Raw genomic sequence first — 11877 nt, 5'->3', positions numbered from 1 at the left:
GAATTTCCTTTTATGATTTCAACAGGTTGGGCAACATTTAGGATGTGCATTTGTTCAGACATGTCAAATAAACTAATGCTTTTCAGCTGAACATTGTCTTTGAAATTGTTTTCAATAAAACAAAGGCAAATCTTAACCTTTACATTGTTCATTTAGTAAAGGAATCACTTTAGGATTTATTGTGTAACTTATAAACAAGTACATTAGTGTCTAATACAACTTTTACCTTCCCAGGCACACCATTGTTAGTATTGCCATATACAATATAAAACCAATGCATTGTTTGCAAAGAATTTCCTCCAAAGCAAAACATATATAAACATGCACACACTAACTTATGCAAGGAACAAATTTTATCACCGGTTCCAAGATTGCTGTTCCTTGTCACGGCTCTGGGATATTTCCCACATGGCTGTCCTGTGTGCCCCTGGCTTTCTAACAAGAACTTGTGGCACCAGCCAGAAAGGTAAAGATACTAGGTGGGAAGAGCTGTACTCAGTACATCAGGATTCAGGATAAACAAAGTGTAAATATTTACGTTTCTCAATCTTCTGCTTTTTTTCTGTTGGTCTAAAACTACATATGGCTTTAAAACCAGTCTGTGATGAATGAAAAGAGAGCAAATGTGACAGCAGATTAGTTGCATTATCACTCCTGCTTAAAAATAATAGTCAGACACCATGCTCTAGTAATATGATTTACCATGTTCACATAATTCACATTAGATTAGGTCATAATAATGTTCCAAGGGCTGTCATTTGCCCTGCAAAAGTGATATACAACATACACCACCACCACACATGCTCTCTCTACTGAAACACACACACATGCATTGCTGAACTGCTTACCATGAGAGTGATGGTGACCAGACACCACCATATCTGCTTTAAACACACAGACTGACCAACCAATCCCATTAATTTGTGATCATATTTGTGATCACAGTAGTTAAAACACAACCTCAGTTATTCTAAGTCCATCTAAACTGTCATTAACACAGTACATATTTGATCAGTAGCGACCTATTTGAGTATCATAAGCCATCTGTTTTTAATCTGCTTTATAAAAAAATTACGTAGCTCCGCCCAGGATTTTCCTACAAATAATTGTTAAATATACAAATGCAGACTCACTGTAGTACTAATCAAAACTGAAGCATGCACATGCTGTCCTGCTATATGTTATACACCTATTGGCCCTAAGTGGCTTTCCTTGTTACAGTAAATTATACTGTATAATCAGTCCATTTATACATCCTGATACATGAAAATCTCAGAGATAATGTCACAGTTAGTTGTGTTTTTTTCCTTCAGTGTTATCACTCCCATCAATATGATGCTGTTCTCCTTTTGCCTTAATGGAAGCCTGGTACCATATAACCCAACAAAAGAATTATATAAAGTGAAATGAACTCTTTGTCTGAGAAGAATGTTTTGCAAACAGACTCCCCCCTCACACGCACACACTCACATAATACTGAAAAACTAATTAAAACAGGAGCGGTCATCATTAGTGGTGCTTGCTTGTTTTATTATGCTGGCTTGAAAAAGACATCTTATGCTCCTGAGACCCGAACATGACAGCTGTGTGCATTTTCCATTTTCCTTTTTGATTTGTAACTAGTAGCACCTAATAAACATGCCAACATGCTTTTTTTTTTTTTGAAGAGCAAATAGTTTTCCTAAAAATGTATGTCCTCATATTGGGACAGCTGGACTAAGTGGTTAAGTTTTAAATAATACCAAGCTATAGAAAGTCAGATTTGTTTTTTTTTTATCAAATTTTTTATTATGTTTCCAAGAATGTTGGTTATTCATGTTTTTAAGATGTTACAGACATTACAGCTGATTTTCTGTAAAGCTACTTTGGAACAATGTGTATTGGGAAAAGCACAAAAAAAAAAGAAAAGAAAAGAAAAACTATACAAATAAAATTATTTTACTTGAATTGACTTATGTTACAATGTTGTTTTTTTTTCTACTTTGGCAACAAAATCTCAATGTTGTCCATTTGCACTGTCAAACAAAGAAGTAATAGCCAGTGCTGAAGCATCTTACCAATTGGAAATTAGCATAATTAATTCTGATACAAGTAATGGCCAGCATCATCCAATCACTGCAAACCATGTTAAAATAAAATTACACATATAAATTCTGAATCTAAGTACTGATTATCATTGCCTCATGTCTGCCAACCATGTTGAGTGGTGCAAACATCATCTGCAGCCTGAAACTGAACTTTAGATCGGATGTTAGGAGTGAATGCAGAGGATGCTCCCTTGCTCCCTATTTCAAAAAACATTATCACCGCATACTTTGAAAATGATAATGTTGGGAAAACAGAATTTTCAAATGAAAACTGGTTTGAGTGAACATATCCAGAGACTATCCCAAGATAGAGCACTTGTATTAAAAAGAATGTGATAAATTGGAACACCCAGTATGATGGATGTAGAAACAGAAGTCCCGCATTACAAGTAAAAGAGCCAATCACCTTTTAGAAACAAACATTGCCTCTCAGTCAACTTGGGAAATCGCATAAGCATTAGTTGGACCAGCCTGAAAAATAGCTTCTTTTTTTTTAGCGTGACCTGGGCTAAAGAAGGACAATTACTGTTGTCAGATTTTACCATTGATTTGAAATGTTATTTGATTGTAATATTGACCAGCCTTCTTGGAGATTTCAGTCTTTTCCCATTCAAGTACATAAGAGCTGTAATTTTATGCTGCTTGTATCCAAAATAGTTGCAAGGGAGCATTCCCAAGATGGCTGTCTACTCTAGTGGACTGACTTGCCTTAAAAGAGACTTTGATGTAGGCTTATGTTGCATTCACGTCATGTCGGAATTGCTGTAATTAGGAGATGGCAACTTGCAGATTCTACTCTGAGCTATTAACGTCCTCAGACATCGTAAGTTAACTGTTTCTATGGCAACACTTAAAACACCAAAATAGCTTTGTTGTTGATAACAGCAAAGTGTTTATTACTACATTAATTCATGAATTCTCCTCTATATGTTCTTGAAAAATGTTTAAGAAAAAAATAAAATAAAAATTAACCAGGCATCAATGGTATCAACTGTGGAGGCCGCTGTTATATTGACTCTTTTTACATGATGTCACCACGTCAAGTAGGAACTTTCATAAAATTCCGAGTTTACAACTTTTTTACAGCTTTATACAAGTAGGAATCATGTAATTACTGTTATTCCATTTCCGACATGACGTGAACGCACAATTTATTGATGGAATTTTTAAGTGGGCCATGGAATGTTTGTGATTTCAAACTCCAACTGTCAAACAATTCAAATGTAAACACACACAAGATATTTAAGCTAGAAGATCGATCTATCTATCAATCTATCTATCTGTCTATGTATGTATGTATGTATGTATGTATGTATGCATGTGACGGTTAGTTTATCCATGGGAAAGTGGCACCACACATTTTCTTCAGGAAATGTTACCATCTATATAGTCCTGTATGTTCTGTTTTAGTCTGTTTTTGTGTATTTTAGACCAAGTATTAATATTCACTGAGCTATTTTAACAAACATTGCAACTGTATTTTTCAAATCAACATGTAAGAAATATTGTATATCTTTGCATTCCTATATAGACAATAACTAGTATATATTTTCTACCCTTAGGCTTTGATGTGGATTTCCTGTGTTAAATCCATAACAGAGACCAAGAAAATGGAGACTTCCAATCTAACAATTGCTCCTAGCTCTAGCCAAGCTAACAAGAGCGACTTTATTCTAGACAATCCTTTTACACCTGTTGAATTTGTTCTCATAATTCTTGGACTGAGCATTATAAGCCTGATCACAATTATTGGCAATGTTTTAGTCATGCTCTCCATCAAGGTCAACAGGAACCTCCAGACGGTCAACAACTACTTCCTGTTCAGTCTAGCATGTGCAGACCTGTTCATTGGAGTGTTCTCCATGAATCTCTACACAGTGTACATTGTGATTGGCCACTGGCCTTTAGGACCTTTGGTCTGTGACCTGTGGTTGGCTCTGGACTATGTGGTTAGCAACGCTTCTGTTATGAACCTCCTCATCATCAGCTTTGACCGATACTTCTGTGTCACCAAACCTCTCAGCTACCCAGTCAAAAGGACCCACAAGATGGCAGGCATGATGATTGCCGCTGCTTGGATTCTGTCTTTTATTCTCTGGGCTCCAGCCATCTTGTTCTGGCAGTTCATCACCGGGAGCCGAGCAGTGCCTGCGGACGAGTGCTACATCCAGTTCTTCTCCAATGCAGTGGTCACATTTGGCACCGCCATCGCTGCCTTCTACCTGCCAGTCATCACTATGACTATACTGTACTGGCAGATCTCCAAAGCCAGCCGCAGTCGCGTCAGAAGCAGAGACAGCCAAAGAGTATCTAGAGTCAGTAATGATGGAGGCCAGGTTGTTCCCAGAGCTGAGGGCAATGTGGAGGGAAAGTCAATCCATGAAGGAGAGGAAATGGTTCCACGGAGGCAGAGTGCCTCTGACGCCACTACAGGTAAGTTGAAAGTGTGTGGTAGAAGAAAAGTTCAACCAAAAGTAAAATTCTGTCATCATTTATTCACTGTCATGTTGTTCCAAACCCACCTGACCTTGGCTAGATCCACACTAACCCGTTTTCAGTTTTCAAATGTCTAATGTTTTTCATAGTATGGGGTAATAGTGAGTGTTATTTGTTTGTTTTTTTTGGTGGAGAAAAAAGCAGTTTTAGTGTGGATGAGAGGTGTAAATTTACCATAATTAGGCTAATGTATTTTGAAATGACAGCAAATTAATGTGGATGTGGCTTTTGGCCATTTTCATAACATCATAGTTTTCCAAAATATGTGAGAATTGAAATTGTTTTCGAAATGCTCCATTTTAAGTTAATGAAAACATTCTCGCATGAATGAGAGGTGTAAACAGCGAAATGCATGCATTTACAAATGAAAACATTAGTATGGATGTGACTTTTGGCCATTTTCAGTTTCTTAACTTTATCGATTTAAAGTATGCGGTAATGGAGAGTGTTTTCGAAACATACTGTAATTAGTGGTGGAAAATGCAGTTCTAGTGTCGATGAGAGGTGTAAAAGAAGCTAAATTAATGACTTTCGGCCACATCCACACTAACTTTTTATTTACATAACGTCATAGTTTTCCAAAGTATGCGGTAATGGAAAATGTTTTTAAAATGCTCCATTTTCAGTGAATGAAAACATTCTAGTGTGGATGGCAGGTGTAACCGAAGCATAATTAATGCATTCACAAATAAAAACATATTAGTGTGGATGTGACTTCTGGCCAATTTAAGATTCGTAACGTCATGGTTTTCCAAAGTATGTGGTAATGGAGAGCATTTTAGAAATGCTCCATTTTCAGTGGATGAAAACTTTCTAGTGTGGATGAGAGGTATAAATGTGGTGAAATTGTGTTTTCAGACAAAAATGTACAAGTGTGGACATGGGCTTACTTTCTTCCATGGAACACATGGAGATATTTTGAGGAATGTTCACGCTAGTCTTTTCCATACAATGTACATATAGTGACCACCAGAGACTGTCATGCTCCAAAATGTACCAAAAATGCACCATAAAACAATCATAAAGGTAGTCCATACAACAGGATATTTTCCCAAGTCTTCTAAAGCCATACAATAGCTTTGTGTGAGAGACAGACCGAAATTTAAGCTGTTATTTACTCAAAATCTTGTCCACTGCCATAGCTCTCAAATCTCATTACACTTGTTCATTTTTAAACTTGGTTCAGTATCTATGATGTCAAATGCTAGTGTTTGTCACATGTCTAGTAACTGATCACAATTAACTACTTTAATGGTATTTCTATGATACTTTTTTTTTGTATCCTTTTTAGAGCTGGAGAGCCTCTAGTCACTATATGCTTTCGTTTTATGGAAAAGAACAGCACTGACGTTCTTCAAAACATCTCCTTTTGTGTTCCACGCATAAAAGGAAGTAATAGGGTTTCGACATGAGGGTGATTAAATGATGACAAAAATTTTCATTTTTATGTGAACTATTACTTTAAATGTAGGTATTTTTATTATCAAATATCTGTCAAGTTAATTCTGTAAATAAAGGGAAAAATATCATTACAAAATCCCATATGTAGGAATTCCTTCCTCTTCGCATTAACTGAATCAAATATAATAAAATTTCACGATTGCCTTTAAAAATCTCATTGAAAATGTATTTTACATATTTGCAGGAGAAGAGAGAGAGAGTGAAAATGACTCTGTATCTGGCATGTTTGCTTCCTCCAATCAGAGGGATGAAGAGGCCATATCTACAAGCACTAACGGTGACCTCAAAAGCAGACAGACCCAGTCAGCTCCTCTAGTCAGAGGAAGTTGGGCCAAATTTACTTGCTTCAGAACGGCATCCCAAATGGACCTGGAAAACACCTATAAACCCAGCAACGGATGTCAGAACATGAACAATGGCAAGGAAAAGCGAAGTCTAGTGTCGCAGAAAATTCTCATTCCACGTTATCAGAAGAAGAGGAAGAATTTATCCTCTCGGGAGAGAAAAGTAACAAGGACCATTATGGCCATTCTGATAACATTTACAGCCACGTGGACTCCCTACAATGTAATGGTACTCATCAACACTTTTTGCTCAACCTGTATTCCAAACACAATGTGGATCTTCGGCTACTGGCTCTGTTACATAAACAGCACAGTTAACCCGGCTTGCTATGCCCTGTGTAATGTCACCTTCAAGAACACTTTTAAACAGCTTCTGACATGCAAGTACAGGAATATTAATTCAACCAGAAAATATTGATATTTGTATTTGAACCTATGAACAATTGTAGTGAGATTTACAATAGATGGCTTACGTTTATTCCTAGGTTTGAAAATACTAAAATAATGTTATAGCCCAAAATGTTGAAGCAGGTCAAATTAGATATTTAACTAAACTTTTATTTTATTTTTTAAACTCTATATGTAGGTTTTTTGTTTTGTTTTTTTTAGCAATGAAGTATTAATAATTTTCTTTTGTTGCAACCATGCTTGTTGCCAAGACTTTATTTTTTTGCAAATGCTTTTTTCAAAACCAGTATGAACTTATTTCTTCAGTGGAACACATAAAAATACATCAGGCAGTATAACAGCCTCAGTCACCATTCACTTTCATTGTATGGAAAAAAAAGATGCAATGAAAGTGAATAGTGACTGAGACAAACATACTGCTTAACATCATTTTTTGTGTGTGTTCCACAAAAGAAGAAAAGTCATCCAGGTTTGGAACAATATGAGGGTGATTGATGCCTTATTTATTTTTGGGTGAACTATCCCTTTAAATGAGCTTAGGCCATGCAAGTTACTCTATACATATTGTGTATTGACCTGTGTTGGAACAGCACTGCTTTTGTACATTTTACACTTAATGTACATTTACAAATACAATCGTGTGAATTGAATTTTAATAATTTATTGCTGACATTTAAGGCTTGTGTGAAAATCCACTAATCTGATACATGTTGCCACTATGTAATTATGCCACAAAAGCATAGTGTGTTTCATTATTATTTAACTTCTCTCTGTTAAGGGTTTCCACACCTATACTTTTTTTTTTTTTTATATATATATTTTAATTTTTATTGAATACTGTGTATCTATATAGTAAAAAAAACAAAACAAAAAAACAGCGTATTGTATACTGTACAGTGTATGTTATTATTTGTATATTGTTGAGTGTAATTATGTGTATATCAGATGTTTAAATTGTGTTGTGTTAATTTGATGTTATTGTAAATTGGTATATGTCTCATCACTGTCACGACTGCTATGTTGATCGGAACTGCACCCAAGAATTTCACACACCATTGCACTTGTGTATATGGCTGTGTGACAATAAAGTGATTTGATTTGATTGATTTGACCTTTTGACCAATGCATTTCCATGACTCTTTTGTTTGTGATTACTGAACAGATAATATATATATATATATATATATATATATATATATATATATATATATATATATATATATATATATATAAAATATAGAGTATTTTGTGTGTCTGTAAATATATGGATGTTTCTCAATAACAGGAATAAACAAATTCAGTTAAAAACAAATTTAGCTTTAATCACTTATCATAGGAAAATAAACAGACATTTTTTAAGTCTTTTACAAGTAAACTGGCCTTTTTTTTTTTTTTTTATAACAAAGCTTAAATTGCATATGTTCCATTTTACCAGGGAGGAATTACATGAAATAAACCAGCACAAGGTTTACTTCCTCATCCAGAAACAGTACTTTTTCTCCGTTTTACATAATAATGCTGGTATTTCAGGATAAATACTTAATAGGCAGCAACAAAATGGGTTTGCCAGTGGAAATGAGAAAAGACATTTCTCTCATCTCAGTATGAAGCTCTAAAACAAAGTACAGAAAAACACAAAGGCATTCAAGGGAACTATCACTCTTCACACTATAGAATTAGGAAGGCTGTTCAGTGTTTTTATTGCTGATTCAATTTGAACTACGTAAAGCCCCTTTTTCCAAATGGGCTCAGTAACAAAGTACATGATGGTTCTGAGACTGTGCATCTTAAAAATACCTTGTCTTATACATAATGTCTCTAGAAAATGAAGACATCACTGGCAATTTAGAGGTAGTGTTAACATTAAGAGGTGTAGCATGGCAAGATCTCAGAGGCATCACCTAACCCTTTCACCTCTGTCATTTGCCAAAGTCCCAAGTTCAAAACCTTAAGGCAGGGTAGCTGTGTAATCCTCTCTAGTCCTCTTTTTGTTATTTTGGTACAGCCGTACAGGTCAATCCCGGTCAGCTGAGTCAAGTGATCAGCTATGAGCTCAAGTCCCTTGTCTGTGATCCGCACACACTGTCCAATGTTCAACGTCTTCAGTTCTTGCATTTGCCGCACCATCCTGTTGATTCCATCATCGCTGATGTGGCATGAGCAAAGCGACAGGGACTTGAGTTGGTACAGGCCCTGGGCGATGTACGCCAGACTCTGGTCACCCACTTTGTCACAAAATGACACATCCAACCCATACAGCCTCAGCGTGCCCATTGAAAGATGCATGATGCCTGTGTCACTGATATTGTCACACGATCGCAGGTTAAGAGTCCAGAGCTGAGTCATATGAGACAGATGGATCATGCCAGCATCTGAGATGCCACCGCAGAAGCTCAGGTTGAGGACTTTCAGCTTGTTTAAGCCCCTGGAGATGTGCTTGAGTGACAGATCAGTCAGTTTCTGACAGTCCTGCAAAGTCAGATGCTCCAAACTGAGGCAGCCCTCCGCAGCACTGCGCGTCATGCCAGCCAGGTGCCCGATGCCAACATCTGACACGTGCCTGCAACTCCTCAGGTTGAGGCTTTTGAGATTGTGTAGGCCCCAGGCAATGAGCAATAACCCTGTGTTAGTGATATTACTGCATCCACCCAGATCCAAGAGTTCAAGGTTCTTCAGGTACTGCGCAATCCTGCCTAAACTGGAATCTGTGATCTGTTTGCAAAGGCTGAGGTTGAGAATTCTCAATGAGGGTATGTCCTGCACAAAAGCATGACCAAGACCGTTATCTGTCAAATTGTAGCATCCGCTCAAGTTAAGGCTCTCGATGTTAGGCATCCCTTGAATAACATAGCTCAGGCTGCGCCTTAGGCTGAGGATCTGCACCTTCTTGATCCCTCTGGTCTGGAGGCTGGGGAAGAGTGATGGGTTTGCCCTTCTCAGGTGGAGTTTTGCTTCTACTCCCCTCCAGACGGATTTGTGGTAAGAGGCGTCTCTCCACGCTGTGCATACTTGCGCGACTCTGCCTTTGCCCTTTACGTCCAGGTAGTTGAAAATCATGGCTAAAATCTCGGGGAAAAGGCTCGAGACGTGGATCTCCATTTCTACAACAGCAGCTTGTTAGCTTAGCAAAGTTTGTCGGCAAGCAGTCTGGTGTTCTACCGGCAAGGACCGCATGTAAAAGGAGAATGGCGGAAAATAATTCATCAAACGCATGCAAACGGAACGCACAAACAGAATACACGTAAAACAAACGCGTTTTGTTTCATTTAGAACTTGGTCTGAGATGCATTCGCGTGAAATAACCAGTTAACGTCGCGGTACAGACTGTTAAAGCAGCGCCGACAATTTCCAAACCGGGACACATTTTTACAAAAACTACGAATTAGATCTACAAAACGTCATGGAAAAAAACTCGCCTTTCAGAAGATGAAAATGTGAAACTTAATGGTTGAAGACAACATACGATTTCGCGTGAATACAAAACAGCCATTTGGCGAAAACTATGCAGTCCGATTTCCTGTAGCCTTTGTCTTCGTCTATTCAAAACAGGGGGGGTAACTGCTAACCATGGTGTTTTTATTATGCCGAATAAGGCTCGCGTTTATGTTCAAAATGTCTAGAGTTTAAAACAAATTCAGTAGTATTACTTTTAAATACAGATATGTAAATCAGATACAATTAATTCAAATAGTTATATTTGAAATTATCCTAACCCCCCTATTATCGAGCGCCCATTGGATTGTCCTTCCGGCTCAACGTCACCGGCCTTAAACAAATACGAACAGATAAAGCAAATGTTTTTTTTTCACGCGTCCTATGCAAAACAGCCTGACAGTTTATTTGACCAAAAATGCGGAACAACATTCACCAGAGCAAATTATTCATGCTTCTGAGCAAAACATAAACTGACATATGAAAACCCATTGCAATAGTCTGGCCATCAGTAGGCCTCCCAAAATCAGCCGTATTTGTTCACATCCACAACCTCTGTGCTTCCACCATAGGAGAGAGCGGAACAGTCAACTAGCGTGTTACGACAGTAAGTCACCGTTTGCGGATAACATATAAAAGAATGGAGAGCCGTAAACCGACACCTACCTGTCGCAAAACTGTCAGCGTCTTCTCTCATAAAACAGCAGTTCTATTGTAGTAAACCGCACACATAGTTCATACCAAAAGGATTGTTTAGTGTAAAACCCCTTGAAGATTAACGGACAGGTTGTCAAGGAGCTGTTCCTAACGAAAGAGGTTTATTCAGCAGACTGAAGCGTCTCTTCCATAGGTATCCACTCTCCTCGCCAGGGTACCACTCATAGAATGTCTATGGAACCGCTGCGTTATGCATTGCTTTGCTTACCTTGTAGGCTCACTTGATAGAAGGGCTCTGGTTCTCTCTCTCTCTCTCTCTCTCTCTCTCTCTCTCTCACACACACACACACACACACACACACACACAAACACAAACATGAAGCATACAAGTATTTTACTACAAATTCGGTCTTGTTGAGGTTGTTCACAGCAGCACATATGAAAGCTGATAACAAATTCAGTATGAAACATAGCACAGACTTAAAAAATGACAGTGCAAGTTATTAAAGAGTACCACTGTAAACCTATTATACATGTCTAAAAATGTTGCTTGTGTAAAAATCTATGCAAGAGATGCTGCAACTCTTTCTATAAAACTACAGAGAAACTGATCAGCTTTATAACCAAGGTCAAAAAGCTTCCATACATAGAAATAAGAAACAAAAGACATAATAAAAAAACTTCCTAAAGTACCTGTTACCTTTTGATACAATGGATCTCATGCATCCCTTTTTAATGAACTACATACTCTGGCCGTGTAAAATATACAGTTATGTTCAATGGTTTTGACCTATTAAATGAACTCTTAGTTGGTATCCTCCTAATGAAATAAGGCAACTCTTCAAGCAGTACCAGATAATGTTTCCACCTTATCATTATCTGGTTATTACTATGTTATAAACCCTTTTGTAAGTTTATATATATATATATATATATATATATATATATATATATATATAAAATTGATATTATATATATCATATAAAAATCAC

At 37.2% G+C, this 11877-nt stretch overlaps 2 protein-coding genes across 2 annotated transcripts; one reads left to right on the top strand and one right to left on the bottom strand.

Moving 5' to 3' along the window:
* The first annotated feature begins 3733 nt into the window (after positions 1-3733).
* chrm2b (cholinergic receptor, muscarinic 2b) lies at positions 3734-6806 on the top strand. Its single transcript, XM_051692174.1, has 2 exons — positions 3734-4520; positions 6229-6806. Exons 1-2 carry the CDS (start codon positions 3854-3856, stop codon positions 6804-6806), a joined length of 1245 nt encoding a protein of 414 aa, XP_051548134.1. The 5' UTR covers positions 3734-3853.
* A 1292-nt stretch (positions 6807-8098) lies between these two features.
* Positions 8099-10814, bottom strand: fbxl14a (F-box and leucine-rich repeat protein 14a). The gene has a single exon (XM_051692015.1). The coding sequence runs from the start codon at positions 9893-9895 to the stop codon at positions 8660-8662; it is 1236 nt and encodes a 411-aa protein (XP_051547975.1). The 5' UTR covers positions 9896-10814; the 3' UTR covers positions 8099-8659.
* Positions 10815-11877: the final 1063 nt, after the last annotated feature.

This window comes from Myxocyprinus asiaticus, chromosome 48 (assembly GCF_019703515.2).
Source record: "Myxocyprinus asiaticus isolate MX2 ecotype Aquarium Trade chromosome 48, UBuf_Myxa_2, whole genome shotgun sequence".
Lineage (NCBI taxonomy): Eukaryota > Metazoa > Chordata > Actinopteri > Cypriniformes > Catostomidae > Myxocyprinus > Myxocyprinus asiaticus.
This window is presented reverse-complemented; position numbering and strand designations above follow the sequence as displayed.